We start from the raw sequence: 19,520 nt of genomic DNA, 5'->3' as shown, positions 1-19,520 counted from the left end.
GTGTACGGTCTACTGTCCATGTCCAGAAAGGTAAGAAAAACATCATCAAAGTAGTCCATGTGACAACAGAGGGTCAGTTAGAATATTTTGAAGCATCGAAAATACATTTTGGTCCAAAAATAGCAAAAACTATCATTCTATGTAACGAATCTTTTTGAACCAGTTCACCAAATCAAACTGAATCGTTTTAAATGGTTTACGTCTCCTATACACATTAATCCACAAATGACTTAAGCTGTTAACTTTTTTAATGTGGCTGACACTCCCTCTGAGTTCAAACAAACCAATATCCCGGAGTAATGCATGCACTCAAACAGTACACTGACTGAACTGCTGTGAAGAGAGAACTGAAGATGTTGCTAAATTTCTCCAAATCTGTTCTGATGAAGAAACAAAACTACAAAGAATCAAACAATCTACTGTACATCTTGAAAGGCAAATCTTCAGCAAATGTTTATTTTTGGGTCAATTGTTCCTTGAACAAGTTGCACAATCAAAAAAGAGATAAAAAAAAAACTCAGTTTGTAGGGCAGAATTGTTTAGATGAACTACAAGTGCAGCAAAAGTACTTGATTTGAAGCACCATCTTGAACCTCAATCTGTATTTCCGCATCCCATTTTCTTTGTTTCATTCACCTCCTCTCAAATCTGTTATATAAATCTCCTAATCACCCTCTCTCAGATTTGTGCTTTAATTGCTCTACTGCAGTCATCTGTACACTACAATGTTTCACTGTGGGAATGAAATGAATCCAATATGCAAAAAGAAAAAAAAGAGAGGCTGTAAAAAAAAAAAAAAAAAAAAAAAGATTGAAATTTGGGAAACGATCTCTGATGAGTTTCCCAGTAGGAAAAGTCCCCCCTCACTCCTCATTTTCTTTCATCCACACTGTTGTACACTCTTCTCCTTGATCTAGCCATTTCTCTCTCTTTTTGATTCTCTGGTGTCCACATTTGTTCTTTCAGAAACACCACATGCATATCTCTCCTACGCTTGTTTCTTCCTCCACTAATGAGTTAAAATGAGGCAAAATGCACACATTCACACACATAGTATGTGAACACTTGATTTCTCAATGATAAAAACTGATTTTGAATAGTTGCTTCCAATATGCATGTCTACACTTGGAGATCACTGTAGTGTTTAAATTGATCCAAGTGGCTCCTTTGTCTTTGTAGAGAAAAGGCTGTGATGGGTACAAATCTCTTAAAGGTGAAGTGTGCCATTTTCTGCACCTCTAGCATTGATTGGACAACAACAACAATGATTGTGTACACTACAGTTTGGGGGCTTTAGGATTTTTCAAATGTTTTTGAATGAAGTATCTTATGCTCACCAAGAATGCATTTATTTGCATTTATTTTATATTTAAAAAAGTACAGTAAAAACTGTTATTTTGTGAAATATTATTACTATTTCAAATACATTTTTGCAGGTGCTAAGACAATTGCAGGTGGTAGAGAGCATTTCTAGAAGGCATTTTATTGGGGGGAAATTTATTTTGCAGTTCTGGCTTAAAGGTGATACTGCTGTCTTTGTGATTTGATTGATTTTTTTGTTTGTCTTTGGGATAATAATTCTTCATATAATGTCAAATAGAACCTGTGTTAACACAACAAAACTGGAGCCACAAATAACTACTATTTGCTACTATTGCTAGTTGATTGCAAGTGGTAGAGAGAAGATTTTTTGGACAAAAAACGAAACAAAACAAAACCTGCTAAATTCAGTTAATTTTGTAAACGTTTAGGATTACACTTGTTTGCAGATTGGCCCCAAAGCTAACAGACATAGACTAAACTCTTGTTTTGATTTCATGAGGTCTAAGCCTGCACTGCTGCATCTAAGCTTATTTCTAGGGCCGGGACTCGATTAAAAAAATAAATCTAATTAATTAGAGGCTTTGTAATTAATTAATCGAAATTAATCGCATTTTAATCGCATATAAATATTTGACCTGAAAACAGTGAGAAGTACCAAGTTTTTTCACATGGATTTATAGTATACCATTGAATAATGACTGAATACATAAGCTTAAGCAACAAAATATTGTTTATTTTTGTTCAACCAAGTCTAGCAGACCAGTGCAATTTTTGCCATGAAGTGTAGCAATAGCATATTTAGAAACAATTTAGAAATAGTACATTTCAGAAATTCAGGAAGCTTATAGGTGCTGGAACCTTCTGTAAAGAGTTTTTTTTAAGTAAAACACAATACTGTCAATTACATTCAGAACATTAGAAACACTGACTATTAGAAAACATCTCTCTGTTGCTTCAGAGGCCATAACATACTAAGTCCAACTCTCAATAACCTTGGCCAAAACAATAAAGAGTTCAACATAAACTGTTGCACCAACAAAATAATATATAGTTCAACATAAAGTGTAAAGTCCACGCTAGCTGCTATATGTTTTGCGTTGAGGTGATACTTGAGGCTCGATGTGCTGCAGGCAGCAGTGATCATAGACAGTAACAGAAATGGACACAGCGACCCCATTGGAACTCAATTGAGACAAATGAAGCCCATTTTTAGCGTTTTTTAGCACTTCCGTTTCTGATGCGCAGACTCAAACGAAGCTTGACGACGTCAGCAACCTGTCTGACAGATGTAAATCTTCTAGTAGCTGTGCGTGGAAACTGCCATCGTTAATCTTGCAGAGACGGCGAGCTTGAGCGGGGAGTTCTTTGTCGTGAGTGAGCAGGAGTAAGTATTCTGATTAATTATTTTGTATAGTATTTTAAAATGTAACGACAGTACGCCATATTAAGTTAATTGCCTGCGAGCTTCTCCTCCTGTCTGTACGGTAATGCGACAGAGAGCCGAGTGGTTATGACGCAATCGTTAGCCTATTTTTTACAAAAACTGTTTATACGGGGCCATAATGTAACATAGAAGGTAATGGAGCCCTTTATACATTGTCGTGTATCTTTAGAAATAAATAATGGACAAACAGAGTCTTTAAACGCCTCAGATGTAAAGTTATTCGCTGTCAAAGTGACGCCAAAATGAATGGGAGTCAATGGGAATGCTAACGCAAGTGAAGTTCTGCTAAAAGATGGCAGCCCCCACCCGACTTCAACTTCCGGTCGAGTTCCTTGCCCCTTGGCAGTGATATGCGGAGCGAACGCTAGTTGGTGCTCCAGTATAATCGGTGCGCCGAAACAAATCCAGTGAGAAACGTTCCGCGGTGCAAAAATAAGTTATTAAAAATGCGGGAATTTTTTTTCTGTAATTAATTAATCTTAGTTAACGCGTTATTTTTTGTGTAATTAATTAATTAAGACTCTTTAAAGCCTTGTGTTCTGCTGGCAAACGTACTCAGTGTAAATCGCAGCTAATGCGATCCATCCAGTGCAGCTCATTACCACAGAGCGTGTGCGAGCATCTGGGTTTTTTAGTGCATGCCTTTGTCTGTGCATGTGTCTCTAAATGACCAGCAAGCATTGTAATTGCGTTTTGCAGTCTTTTTTTCTGGGGACATCTAATAATTACTGTCCAAGTCCCATGTTTAATAAACTCTTGAGGTAATGCAATAGACTTATTATGCAATTGATTTATTTAAGCAACCGCTTAGCAACGAGGAAAGTGTAGGCATGTTTGCAAGCTTAAAATGTTTTGAAAACTTAAAACCAAAAAGGGATAAAAAATTCTGTAACCAAAGGTTTCATCATTTATTTAATTAAAAAAGAGAGAGAGAGTTATTGTGAAATCTTTTTTTTTTTAAGGTTTTCTATTTGAATATTTTTTTAATGTTCATTTTATGTGATGTAAAGCTGTCTTTTCAGCATCATTACTCCAGTCTTTAATGTCACATGATCCTTCAGAAATCATTCTAATTTGCTGTTCTAGAAACATTTTTAAGAATCCTGAAAAACCTTTCAACCCTGATAATAATAAGAAACCTTATTAATAACTAAGCACCAATAATAACTGATAATAATCAAACTCAATAAATCAGAATATTAATGATTTTTTTTCTTAAATAAAATATATTAAAATAGAAAATTGTATTTCACAATATTGCAATTTTACTGTATTTTTAATCAAATAAATGCAGCCTGGGTGCGCAGAAGAAACTTCTTTAAAAATAAGTTTTTCTTTCTTTCAAAGTAGAACATATATGCATTTATTTCTTCTCGCATTTCTTTTTTTGCTCACAAAAGATGTTTTCTTTATGAACAATGAACACCATTTTTCAAAATATCTTCTTTTGTGTTCCACAGAAGACAAAGTCATGCAGGCTTGGAACGACATGAGGATTCATGAATGAGTCAGTAAATGACAGAATTATCATGTTTCAATGTTCTACCCCTTTAAAGTCAACGTAAAAAAAGTGTTTTGTCAGTGCACATTATTTCAAAGAATATGCATTTGTACTTCTTCCTATAACAATTCCTACCAAGACTTTCCTTTTCATCTTATGTAACCAAGCCATTTTATTTTTCATCACGTTTCACCAAATTAAGCTGGTCATTATTTTAAATAAACACAGGCATAAAAAAGAATTATACAAATGTTCACCTCACCCGTCCAATCAGCACTGGTTCTGGTCCACTATATTCCTCTATCACAAAAAACTGGTTCCAGATCCAGCTTCTTCGGCTGCGGGATTGTGAAGGCATCTCATCCCGTCCAGTAAAGGTCCTGTGGAAATCACCACTGCTGTCTGATTCCTGATTTCCCATCATTACAGTTTTCACTTCCTGTCCGCCGCTATTTAACCCAGGTGGAGGCTTCAGAGGGTTCACACTGATATCCAATGGGCCATCCAGAGTGGATCTGTCAGTTTTAGTTTCCTCTACTGCAGGAGTTCGTTCAGTGGGAATGAAACGATCTTGGTCCTGGCTAAGAGTTAATAATGTCATCTTTGTGATTTCAGGGATACCTTTGGATTTGGGATAATAATTATTCATATTATGTGGAGTAGAATCTGTGTTCACACTCGTGCCATACAACGAAACTGGAGTCACTCTGATTTCAAATTCCAATTTTGCAGTTTCTTTCATCTGAGCATGATGCAGTCCTGATACAGACTCAATTGCATCTTTGTTTCTTTTTGGTGAAATCATCAAATGATCCTCATTTTTCTTTGCTAAACTTGGCGTTCCTGCTGTGTTGGTAAATGACATCTCACTTTGCCTTTCCTCCACGTCTAGAAGCTCTACCTGAAATTCTTTCCTTGCTGTTTCCTCACTCTTCCATCTTTTTAGATGAGCACTGCTTCCCCCGAGCTCTAAGCACATGCACAGAAAGAGCAATGCAGCCCAGATATGGCCACTCATCGTGCCTCACTTCGTTATTAGTGACAATGTTTGCCACAGGGGGAAATACAATAAGATAGACCTTCACTCATGCTATTTCTCACACTATGGGAGGATGATCCATTCATCTCCTCTTCTAAATTCCTTATTCTTCGTGAGTCTCAGTGGTCATTTAGCATCTTATTTGATTTTTTGGATTATATTTCTCAGTTTAGGTCCAGTTAAACACAGATGGTGATTCCCATGTTTTTGGTTTGATCAGGGAAACCTGTTCAAAGAGATAAGGGGAAGAATCAGTGCTGATCAAGAGTAAACGTAATTGCCATTTGTGGTTAGGATTACTGAAAAAAATAACACATTTTCAATTAGGTAACAGTTTGCAGAGAATCATGGGTACAGAAATGTGCATGAGGGTTCATAAAGCTTTCAATCACTTAAAATCTGGGCCTGCTCCAAAGAAGTCTTCCAAAGCTGAGTGGTTATTTTCCATTACTTGCCCAAAATAAGATAAATCAGTCTTTATTAAAGCCAAAGATGTGACACTCCCATTTAAACTTTTTTGTGTGATATCACTTTCTGAAATGTATGTACAAAACTACCTTTAACAATACATTTCAAATAATTTTTAAATAGATTTTCTGAAAAATCATGAAAATATTAATTTTTTTTTCATGCCTTACAGTCGAATTTAGCAGATTAAGAACTAGGCAATAGTATAGTGTACATCATGCAATGATACAAGCAATCAAGCAGTTGAGATATTTTATATACTGTATTACCGTATACATATGCTAATAAAATTTTGACATGCATATATATGTAACTTTATATAACAAAAAACTGGGCGATGACATTTTGCGACCTTACAAGCAATCATGCAGTTGACATTTGCTTTATAGTATATATCACTTTATGTATGTATACTGTATATGCAGATGCAGTTGAACATATATCCATCTTTATGTAAAGAGCTAGGAGACAATATATATACTTTTTGTGATGGGATAAATAAATCTGTCAGCTGGGATTTTCCACGTAGTGTGTATTGCTTTACATGAGTGTTCTTTCTTTATGAAAACAATAGCTGTGCAAAAATATTATTTTACATAATTTTTTCTGCAACGATATAAAGAATCACAACACACAACAGATATATATTACTTTATATCTAATACTTCGTTTAAGGATATGCTTTATATTTATGTGAAATGGACAAAAGCAGGTAGCTTGTCTAGTCTGAACATGTTCAAAAAACAATCTTGCACCTTTCCTGCAACATCTTTTAACAGTGGAAGAAGCAAAAACCAATATTGCAATATTCCTTAAACTGCTCTTGGCCATCTCACAAACTTAATGTTCATGAAATGTAATTACTGGCTTGCATTTTAAGTGGCTAAGCACTTTGAAACAGTCAGGGACAGGGTCTTGAAAATGTGTTGATTTGTGTGTTTGAGCATTTTACAGGGATGTTTTAAGTGTACGGACGAGGTTATTACCTGCCAAATTAAGGCTACAGTTTTACCATATTACAATTTGGCAGCAAACCATATCCTCATTCACTTATTTTAGCACATTTTTAGAGGCCTTTTTAGATCTAAACTAAAAACAGCTTGACCATTTCAACAAACAATTCTGTCTTCTTTAAAAAATATTTTAAAAATTGCAAAAAGTATATATATATATATATATATATATATATATATATATATATATATATATATATATATATATATATATATATTACAATAATTTAGCTGTACAACAGCTGTCCTTTAATATAACAATTGTTTTACCAAATTCTAGCTTTACTAACTTTGAGAAAAAGACGTATATTTCAGTAGACTTTTAACTTCATATTGAAATAACATAATTAAGTGCAAACTGAATGTAATGTTTTTAGACACTTAATTGCATTTTAACTGCGATTAAATAAAAATGTATTATAGTTTAAATGCATATTAAATGCAATTAGCTGAAAGCAATTAACATCAAGGTTATGTGTATTTTTATTTATGTATTTTTTACGTTTTTGAAGTATGGTTAGTACAGTATCTTTTGTAAAATATACTTTTAGGTGTTCTGGAGCTTGTATACCATGTATTTGAATATATTTATAAATACACATTGAAATGATTCAAATATTAAAATGTAAAATATATTAACTTATATAATAATAAATATAATATCAATAACACACTACAGTTAAAATTAAAGTCACTTACTTTACATTTACTTTTGTATGTTCGTCTACACATCATAACATGCTTATATAAGGCATGACAGGATTAAAAAAAAATATATATTACATATAAGTACAGTTTTTTAAATATATACTTTTAAGATTTGAAATGCACTACAAGTGCACATTTATTACAATAAATCACCCTTCTTTTTCACACAGGTACACATCTGAATTATTTTAATTATTTCATTTAATCTTTACCGTACTTTAGCTTTACTGCATTTATAATGTTCCATTTTTACTGCATCTAAAGTATCTTACCTGTGCTGGTAAACTTTGTATTGCTTTCTCTAAAATCTTGTTGTGTTCTAAACAGTCAGACAGTTTTCCCTAAACAGATTAAGAGCAGGAGAGAAACCAGTCAACCCTGCAGCTCTCCTCACACTTTTAGGCAGAAGATAACAGCACACTTTTAGCAAAGTATTCTTATGGCCATGGCACTGGAGCTAAATTTAAGAGCTGTTATTTTGCCTTTTTCTTGATTATCTAATCACACACACACACACACACGCGCATATGAAAAGACATGACTAAATCAGTCTTCAAATGCCTTGCTACGAGTACTTAAGCGTTTCTCAAAAAAATAAAATAAAAAAAATAACCCAACACAGTCATGTTGAACTCGGTGCATCTCTCAAGAGACCGCAGTGCTGTAAGTAATCTCTGATCAGTGATTCAGAAGGAAACCTCAAATGTCAGCTTTCACAATCCTGACTGGCTCGGAGCTCAGGCTACATCAAAACTTTCAATTATCAAAGTTGTGGGACTCTTGGACCTCAGTGTTTGCACAGAAGTGGCATTTTGTAATTGTATTTCTTTACAACATACCCAAGATGAAAGTAAAGAAGAAAAAGAAAAAAAAAAACCTTTTAACGTTTTCTCAAGAAAATGTAAGTGGTGCAAAATCGTATAGCTTTTTTGTTGCTCAAGCTTTTAACACTATCATGTTTCCTTTTAATTCTGTACAGCTCTAAATTGTAGAGATTATTTAGCATTGCATTTGTATTCTCAGTGAATAATATTTATTTTCATTCACTACTGGTTATGTATACCCTTATGTTATGTTGAAATCAATTTTTCTGTTTAATATTTTTTTACATATATACATTTTTCAGGATTCTTTTATAAATAGAAAGGTCAAAAGAACCGTTTTTATTTGAAAACAAAAACATTTATAACACTGTATCTTTACTGTAACTTTTGGTCAGTTTAATGCATCCTTGCTGAATAAAAAGCACGTATTAATGTCTTTGTTAAAAAAAAAACGAAAGATTATAATTAATCAATTGCAGTTTATCACGGTTTCCTCAAAAAAAATATTAAGCATTACAACTGTTTCCAACATTGATAACATTTCTTGAGCATCAAATCATCATATTACAATATAGCATATAAAACATCATATTACAATGATTGATGAAGGATCACATGAGGACTAGAGTAATGAATGAGTAAGGAGTGATGCTGAAAGTTCAGCTTTGCATCACAGAAATAAATGACATTTTTGAATGTATTAGCATATAAAATGGTTCTATTAAATTGAAAAAATATTTCACAGTATAACTGTTTTTACTGTATTTGTTATTCAGTAAATGCAACCATTGTGAGTAAAAGAGTCTTATTTCGAAAACATTTTAAATTATCTTATTTATTCCAAACTTAGGGGTCTGTTCAGTTGACTAAGTATGAGTTACACAAGTGTAACTTCAGACACACATCCCTGGAGTTCAACTCAAAGCTTTGTCACAGACCCTCTTCTCAGAAAGAATATTAAGACACAGCCTAGTGCAAGACATGCACATTAGACCTTGACTTAGATTGGTTTTCAACTGTAGTGAATTGCCATTTAAAACCAACATCAAGCCGTCGCATCTCCCCTGGAAAGTAGATTAACTTTCATTTATTCTGAACACGCCCGTCCCCGGACTGAATTAAACATATATGATATGTACACAAATCCCCATGACAGTTTTGCTTGCCCTGGGTCTGTGTTCACATCGTAAGAGCTTGTACCATCGGCCATGAAACGCATCATTAATAGAAAGCAATAAAGTCGCTGCACTGGCCGCCGCCTCCCCGGCTGTGGATCAATTTTGTTTCCACACATCAGTGGCAGTGACAGCTACTGTATCACAGGAGAAAGTAACAGAGACAGGTGGAAGTGAGTGGGCTGAACATGACTGTAATGGAACGTCGAAGCCAAACTTATGCGATTGAATCCAATCCAATCTGATTAAGCAGCCTTTGATGTGTGTGACAGTAAACAAGAGAATAAAGATCAGAACACACTGACCTGGGTGATTTTTTTCCCGTCACTCTGAGTCCAGTTTAATGCTGAGAAATAAGGGTTCAGATCAGGCCTCTGACATTTTAGCTTCATTATATCTGAAGCATTTTATCATATTCCAATTCTACTCAATGAAGCATTTTACACCAATTCAGCTCTTAACACAGCAAGTACTCCACCATATTTCAGCTTTAATATATGTCAAGATATTTCCATTCATGTTCCCCATTACATCTCAAGCATTTTACCATTTGTCAGCTTTTTTTTATCCTTTCAGTATTTCACCATATTCCACCTTCTCAAGTATTTGACCAATTTACAGCTTTACCGCATCTCACGTGCAGTATTTGACTACATTTGGCTTTATTTCATTTGATGTATTTTACAATATTCCACATCATATTCAAGCTTTACAACATATAAAGTATTTTAACATATTCCAGCTTTACCACATCTGAATATTTTACCATATTCAAGTTACCACATACTAAGTATTTTACCATATAAGCTTTACCACGTCTCGAGTATTATATTTCAGCTTTATTACAATTCAAGTATTTTACCCTATCTACTATCTTAAGTATTTTATTACATTTTGGATTTACTATGTCTTAGATATTTTACTGTATTCCAGCTTTACTACATCTCAAGTCTTTCACTATATTCCAGACTTACCACATCTATTTTACCATTTCCACTTCACTACATTAATCCATTACTTTTTCAAGCATTTTACACTATTTAAGCTTTTCTATATTTTAAGTATTTTACCACATATTCACATATTAAGGATTTTACTATATTAAAGTTTTACTGCATCAAGTATTTTACCATTTTCTGTCTTTATTTAATCACGAGTGCTTTTTACGGCATTTTAATATATCTAAAATATAAAACTGAAGTATTTTACTATATTTCCCCTTTTCTAAGACTTATGTATTTTATTTTATTTTTTTTTTTGCATATTTTGGCTTTACTATTTTACTGCGTTCAAGCTTGATTGCATCAAATTTTTACCATAGTTGATCTTTACCACATCTTAAATATCTATCAAAATCTCAGCTTTACTACAACAAAAGCATGTACATTATTACTAGCCAGTTTTACTGTGTCTACAGTATTTTTCACTTGTGTGAATAAGAGGAATTAATCAACAGCCTTTGACATAAGTGACAGAGAACAAACGAATAAAGCTTGTGACAAACTCTGTTTTTCCTTGTCATCGTGTTTCCAGTTTATGCTTGCTGTGCAACAGGGAATTGTGTCAGTCTCTCTGAGCTGATAATATTGTTTCTGACTGTTAGAGGTTGTTTTGTATTCATGCATGCTGCACCAGTCATAAGGACAGCGAATTCTTTATATGAGGTAGCATTTTATGATTAACATCAAACCTTCACTCCGAGAGGCCAACTCAAAGAATCCACATTAAATTTAAGAAGTGTTGCCTTGCTGAGCTGAGAATTCAATACGGTCCTTCATGTGGGTCCAAATTGGATCTATACTGACTTAGGACCCCCCCAGGCCTTGAGGAGTGCGAACTATCTCCTTGAGCTGATAAATTGAAACTATAAACGGTATAATTAATTCCTGTGTTCTGCACCCATACATTTAATGATCTGAAGTTCGTTAGCATTAGAGTCAGGTCCCAGCCATTGATCTTTTGAGCCCCAAGGCATGATGGAGCCTGTCACCAACATAACGAGACTTAAGAACTATAATTACCAGGCATTTCTCTTCCTCAATCCTCCATCCTATCTCCTTCATCCATCCAGCTTATTGTACTTCCAAAATAACACTCTTAAAAATAATAATAATAAAAAATAATAATAAAAAAATTATTTTATTATATATATATATATATATATATATATATATATATATATATATATTTTTTTTTTTTTTTTTTTTTTTTTTTTTTAATAGAAAACTAGGAAATATTCAGAATACTTCCATTCAAAAATTCTAGTCATTAAGATTAGTTTTTAAATAATTATATTCATCAAGAACTGATTAAGCTGATCAAAAGTGACAGTAAAGACATATACAGTATAATGTTACAAAATATTTGTATCACAAACAAATGTTGTTCTTTTTAGCTTGTTCTATCTATCAAAGAATCCTGAAAAAACTGCATCAGCTTCCACAGAAATATGAAGCAGCACAACTATTTTCAGCACTGGTAATAATAATAGAAAAACATTTTTTGAGCAGCAAATCAACACATAAGAATGATTCTAAAGGATCACTGAAGACTGGAGTAATGCTGAAACTAATAAATTAGATTTTAAAATACATTCAGACAGAAAACAGTTAGGCTATTTTAAACTGTAATAATACTTCACAATATAACTGTTTTACTCTATTGTCTAACAAGTAAAGGCACATTTGGGGATCGTAAGAAATATATTTAGAAATTATTATTAAATTCTTATCAACGTACCAAAGTTTTCAACGTTAGAGTTTTAATCAGTATGCTTGCATTGCATTCCGAATATACCGTTTCATCTATACCGAGAGAGTGAGAGATTTGTTTTTACATTGGTTAACACATTTTATGTGAAGTAAATAATTTGCATTAAGTTTTATTAAAACACTTAATAATTTAGTATTACCTCTACAGATCAACTCTGCGTTACCAATGTGCTGACTGTCAGTAGAGTTACCAGCTCGGCTGATCAAAAACAAACTCAGCATTATTATGCCGAGCAGATATTGCAGCTCTTTTTACATAGGATATGCACAGCTTCCATGGTGCTCAAGACCTTCATGAAGATCTATTTACTGCAACTTATATAATATATATGTTAAAATACTTCCTAAAATACTATCCTATGCATAGTTTGATCATCCTGACTTCTGAATCAGCAAATGGTGGGATGGAATCATTTGTTTTGGCTGAGCAATGGCAGACAGGAAGATTTTATTGGGATCCATTCAGTGGGACCCAACAGTTCAGAGTTTGGCAGATCAGGGCCCTGTCAAATGTTGACACTACAGCTTGCAAAAAAAAAAAAAAAAAAAATTCACCATTGATGGCCAATAAAAATCAGTGGTTACACTGTATTTTGATAGCCCAATTCTGACATTATACTAACTATAAATAACTTTGCAACTACATGTCAGCTAACTCATTAATCTGCAACTACGTGCCATCTGCAGTGAATGGGTGCCGTCAGAATGAGAGTCCAAACAGCTGATAAAAATGACACAATAATCTACTAGTCATCCACATCACTCCAGTCCATTAATGTCCATCATCTTGTTAAGTGAACAGCTAAGAAAGTTTCTAAATGAAAAAAAAATAATAATAATAATATTCCATCAAGTTATTTTATGCTTCCTCCAGTTAAAATAGTCCAGTTGTCTTCTCACTTCAAAATCCACCTACACTTTTGTAAAGAACTGTTTTGGCTTTTAAATGGCAGTTTATCCATGAATTTTTCTCTCCTGATTTACGGGAGACATTTTTTCACTGGAAATGAAAGCAATATTATGGATAGAGGACGGAAGCTACAGTTTGATGTTAAAACGTCATAAAGATGGATCCGTTTCTTACAAACACACAGCTTTTCACTTCACAAGACATTAATTGATGTACTGGAGGGGTGTGGCTTGTTTATGGATTATCGTGATGTTCTGAACAGCTTTTAGATTCTCATTCTGACGGCACCCATTCAATGCAGCGGATCCAGCATGTGATGAGCATGTGATGCAATATCAAGCAACATTTAAATGACAACTACGACTAACTACAAAACACAAATTTTATTCACTATACTGACACAAGCCACTAGATATTACAGATTTCAGTTATTTTAATATGATAATAGTGCCATATACAAATACATAAATAAACAGGATAAATATATAAAAAGGTGTGCATTGCTTAAGCCATGTTTGCCTCTACTTTCTAAAATAAAACCTTCACTGTGTAGATGTCACAATATATATACAAAATATACACACACAGCACTTTTACAAATCCTTTTTAGTATCCTACACTTTTCCAGGTCTCTACACCACAACACGATTATAACCTGCTCAATAGCTCACTAAGCCTCATTTATTAAAATGGAAAAAGCAAGTACAGCTGCCTTTTATTGATAAAAAAAATATAGTGTTTACCAAAGTGATGAAAAAAGACAAATTTTCATTTATTCTATAATTCACCACTGCTCTGTGTCATAGGGGAGCACAGTAAGTGTTCTGAGCTTCTGATCATAAAACTTTGACTTACTCTATGGCTCAATCTCTGTTTTCTCTTCTTTTCCCCTTTCTCGACCCATTTTCACAGCCCTTCTCAAAGGTAAAAAAAGGGGGGATAATGTCATCTCTGCTAGAGCTGCTTTTAGGATCACATTAACACTTGCTCATCAATATTAACAGCAAACTTTCCTCTCCAAATGCATCCTTCCTTCTCAACTCATCGCATGCCCCGTCTGATACACTTCAGTTTTGCTGAGGCCTGAACCCCTTTCCCCAACCCATTAAACTCACTTTGGCTCTGGCTATATTTGGAAGAGCACCATGTTACTCGTACTATTCCTGCAGTATATAATTTTGCAGCATGCAAACAGCCTAAATGTACTGGATTCCTGGATGACCTACAACATTTGCCAAAATGTGCATTATACAACCAGAATCCACTTGCAGAATAATGTATCCTACAATGCAATGCATTAAAGCAATAGGGCACCCAAAAAAAACAATTTGCTGAAAATATACTCACCCTCAGGCCATCCAAGATGAAAGTTTGTATCTTCATCGCAACAGATTTGCATGGATTAAGCATTACATTACTTGCTCACCAATGGATCCTCTGCAGTGAATGGGTGCCGTCAGAATGAGAGTGCAAACAGCTGATAAAAACATCACAATAATCCACACCACTCTATTTCATTAACGTCTCATGAAGTGAAAAGCTGCATGTTTGTAAGAAAAAGCTTTGTCATTAAGGCATCTATATCATTCAAAACATTGCTTATGGCCAAAATACTAGTCCATAATCCAAAATAATGCTTCCTCAATTTGAAAAGTCTGTTGTCCCTGTTGTCCTCTCACATCAAAACCCACCAACATATTTGTTTAGAAATATTTTGGACTGTTTACGCTAATAAACGGTGCTTGGCCCATGCATTTTTATCTCCTGATTCAGATATTCACTTGAGAATGCAATACTATGAATAGAGGGCTATTTTAGTCAGAAGCAATAACCGGAAGTTTATTAATGACAGATTTGTTTCTTACAAACATGCAGCTTTTCACTGAAGAGGATCCATTGATGAGCAAGTGATGTAATGTTACATTTCTCCAAATCTGTTCTGATGAAGAAACAAACTCATCTACATCTTGGATAAGCCTGAGGGTGAGTAGGTGAATTTAATCTGGTTCTTGATAGAGCTGAGGACTTTTTTGCAAAGAAAAAAAAAATATGTTGGCATACACACACACACACACACACAGATATATATAAGAGACCTAAGGATTGGTTCTTTTGACTTCGACCAGCAAGCAATCACCTAGCAACCATCCAGAACACCCAGCGACTACATAGCAACATGTAAATAAAATAAAAACAACTCAGAACACCACAGCAGAGAACTGCTCTTTAATATGTGAAAGTTTTAATGTTTCACATAGCACCGAACCTAGCCTCTGTTTGAGGTTGCTTAAAAATGTCTCTGATGTTTAATGCATGATTTGAAACTTTCAACGGCGAAAGTGAGAGGTTTGCTTTGTAAATGCAAAACACCACTTTTCTCTGAGAGTCAGTATGGATACCATCCTGTCTGTAGACCAAATTATCAAAAACAGACTCAGTATTGTTATGGAAAGTAGATAATGTTATTTGGAATACACACAGCTCCTCCAGTGCATAAGACCTTCTATAAAAAAAAGTATTTTACATCCGATTTAATATGCCATAAGAAAACCTTTTTTTAAGGGGTTACTACTGTTTGGGGTGATGGTTAAAAATAAACTTTATTATAAGAAAATAAGAACTTCAGAAACTGCATAATGTTAAAAAATACATAATTTTGAAGAAAATAAAAAAATCTCTCATCCTATTAATAAGCAAGTTGTTGGCTGATTTCCCGTCTAAATGATAAAGCCTGTTGAATAATAAAAAATAAAAAAGATTATATTCTTGTTTTGAAGAATATATGCATTAATTATACAATTTATCCAATAATATAAAAAAAATTGAATTATAAATTCTGTCTAAAATTATAAACCTGTTTAAACAATTGCAGGAAAAAAAGATCTAGAAATAGTAAATTATATTCTTGTTTTGAAGCAAAATTAAACTAAGATATTTTCTGTGATTTAAAAATGAATGCATCAATAGTTAGAAATAAAAATACAAAAATAAATAAATAAATGAAATATATTAAAACATAGTTCATAAAAAATGGATGATAATATAATATATTATTAAATTAAAAATTAAAAAAATTAAGTAATGGATGAAGCCAAATGATAGTTAGAGTGCAAGTGTGAGAGGTTTATGAATATTTGTGATCATGCAGGCTCAGTTGGGTAATGATGAATGGTCACTGAATCTCAAATGGTAAATCGCTGTTCCAGTCTCACTTCACTGGACTCAAACACAGCCGCCAGTAAAAATAACCCGCAAGCTTGTCAGATTAATGGGACACACACACATATTGCATGTGAGAGATTCAGGGAAACCAAACTCACTTCAGTATCTCATGCAGATCTGAGCTTCTGCTTTGCAAACAGAGCTGAATGGCACATTCCACCCTTAACAGGCAGACTGGGACTGATAATAATGCAGAACATTTGTTGAACAAATTTGTTTTTTAATGAACAAGCTGGAGCACACGCACACACTTTCACACCCTGACAGGGCAAGAGTGTAATGACAGTGAGTTGTTGTAGTAATCTTGCTTTAATGCTCAGACTGATGCATGGAATCCATTAAGAGAGACAAACTAAAGACCAGAAATCAACGAGAAGCCAAAACACTTCCCTATGAATGCCAGTTTGCCAGGTTTGAGCTGTCAGAAAGCTCATTATTTTCTTGCAACAAGTACTGGAAGCCATTTCAGATTTTCTCACACATGACTATCACTAACAAAGTACGCTCATAAAACAACATGGTAAATGAATATAGTAACCCTTTGGTAAATACTTTATTGAGAAATTAAGGAAGAGATAAATATTAAAATCATACTTTTATAGTTGTAATGTAAAATAAAATTATTATTATTATTATATTTTTCATAAATACAATTTTTTTAGTAAAATATTAGAAAATTTATATTTTGTTTTTATTTTTATTTTGTAATTCTATATTTTTTGCATTTTATATAATAAGTATTATTATTTATTATTATGATGAATTATTTCATAATAATTATGATTAACATTTTTATATTTTATATTATTTGTATTTTAAGTTTTATAATTGTATATAATAATAATAATAATAATAATAATAATAATAATAATAATTACTCTTAATTATTTAATAATAATAATGGTTATTATTTATTATTATTATTACTACTACTTTACAGACATAATGATTTATAATGATACACTTTTGGCCAAATTGTGCAGCCCAACAAACAAGCAAAGCAAACCTTTTTTGATTTTTTTTTTAATTTTATTTAATTTTTATCACATTTTAAATTGCAATCACAATTTACAGTTTTTTCTTTTTTTAAAAAACAAAAAAACATTATATTTATTTATTTATTTTTAATCATGCATCCCTAACTTTACTAGGGTACTGTCACATTTTAGGATTTACAAGAAGGCTCTTTTTTTACAACCTAGTAAGTTACCTTGCTGTCTGCTGCATCCTAAATAAAATGGAACCTCATTAGTGTCTGTTTTGGAACACTCTAAATAGGTGAGATATAAATTAGATCAAAACATTTTTATCAAAACCTCTCAGTACTGAAATTAATAAATGAAATTCAGCTTCAGTTGAGAGTAAATTAAATTCAACTATATTTACAATGCTAACATTTACATATATATATATATATATATGTATATATATCCATCTATACATGTATAAATGTAAAACAATATTCACTAGTACTTCCATCTGTGTTTTTAACCCCCAATGCATTTAAGGGATTGCCAAAGGAGACATGCAATGCTGGCTTAAAAACTGCTCAAAGAAGGAATTTTTTTGGAACAGACTTCATGTCTGGAACCTTCTTATGATGTGGCCCACGTATGCAGCTCGCTAGGTTTTGGAACAGAGCACTACACTTCTGATGACCTCCCATATTTTTCAGCTGTTCTTCCTTGAAACAGTTTATAATTACCGCATCCTAATCTACATTTTGGATTTTATACATGACGTGGTCAATTTATGAATCTTTCTAAAAGCCCTAACAAGTAAGTTTTACGGTGTCTATGGGGATATTTTCAGACATTAACTTTTAAATAAGCTCTTGTTCTTTTTTAAGTTCAATATCTATCTATCTAGACTTTATATGAGAGAATCAAAGGTGTGACAACTTGCCCCGCTGTGTCCTACAGAGTAACATGCACGCACACACAGATGTTCTCTACAATAACGGAGACAATCAGAGAGAGGTTGTGCATTCAAACCCCATAAGGCTTGATTAACTATTGTTCCTGAACCGCTCCATGAATCAACCATGTGTCTTTGATCAAGACCTAAAGGTAAACCTAAGGTCATTCTAACAGGACTCAATCTGTAAAAAGTGACCCGAAGACACTGAATACGAATGGAGCGACTAATTAGTAAATGAGCTGAGCAGGCTACAGTGCGCTGCGAGTCCGTGCGCTCCGGTAACCGGTCACCAGTGCGCGCGGCGCGGCTCCATCTGTCACAGATTCAGCCGAAGCGAAAGCAAAAGATGTATCTTATGTCCCAAATGCATCCAAACGAAACGCGTCCAACCTGCACACATCAGGGAACATCTGCCTTTTCCCCACAACACATGTTTATGGACGCACCACAAGTGCCTGTAGTTATCCATACATTAAGCGTATGTTTTTGCTTTAATAAGTTTGATTATGCTGATGATAAATAGACGGGTGTTCTACATGCAACCTGCCTCTTACAAAAAAAATAAAAAATAATAATAAAAATAAGAAAACACAATATCTTACCTACGGGAGGCTGATTTTAAATGACAGGTGGAGAGTCTTGTGTCGTGTGTTGGTGGAGGTCTGGGAAACAGACACATTGAGGAGAGCGTACTGTCCCCAGCGCGCGCTCTCGCTCTCTCTCTCTCATCACCACTATTCAGCGTCGAGAGCTGCGCGCGCACACTTCAAATAAAATTAAGCTTTCTCTCGCTCTCTCTCGCTCCCTCTCTCTCTTAAATTCATGAGAGGATAAAGGCATTTCAGGAACCCGGTACTTAAATATAAAATAAAATAATAGCAGGGATGTCGGAAACATTATGTGAGGGGTATTGTTGACCGTATTTAAAATGCATTAAGCGTAGGCTACGTGGCTATAGGCCTACATTCAATCGTTCATAATCGCTAAATAAATAAGTTTGCTATATTAGCCGCCTGACCATAAATCATTCCGTTTATTTCACGGCTACTTGCCAAATAAATTACTGTGTATAAAATAACTTATTCCAACTAAAATTGTCTATATATATATATATATATATATATATATATATATATATATATATATATATATATATATATATATATATATATATATATATATATATTTTTTTTTTTTTTTTT

General features: G+C 33.5%; 1 protein-coding gene across 1 annotated transcript in view; it reads right to left on the bottom strand.

Moving 5' to 3' along the window:
• Positions 1 to 18,996, bottom strand: part of LOC127944774 (cadherin-11-like) — a 77,795-nt gene extending 58,799 nt beyond the window's left edge. Inside the window, exons 1-2 of the mRNA XM_052541018.1 lie at positions 18,921 to 18,996; positions 4,531 to 5,533 (exon numbers count right to left, since the gene is read on the bottom strand). Coding sequence (XP_052396978.1) covers positions 4,531 to 5,286 — 756 coding nt within the window. The 5' untranslated portion in view covers positions 5,287 to 5,533; positions 18,921 to 18,996. The remainder of the gene's footprint in view (positions 1 to 4,530; positions 5,534 to 18,920) is intronic.
• Positions 18,997 to 19,520: the final 524 nt, after the last annotated feature.

Source organism: Carassius gibelio, chromosome A23 (assembly GCF_023724105.1).
Source record: "Carassius gibelio isolate Cgi1373 ecotype wild population from Czech Republic chromosome A23, carGib1.2-hapl.c, whole genome shotgun sequence".
In the NCBI taxonomy this organism is placed as follows: Eukaryota; Metazoa; Chordata; class Actinopteri; order Cypriniformes; family Cyprinidae; genus Carassius; species Carassius gibelio.
Note: the sequence above shows the minus strand (reverse complement) of the source record. Positions and strands in the feature narration are given on the sequence as shown.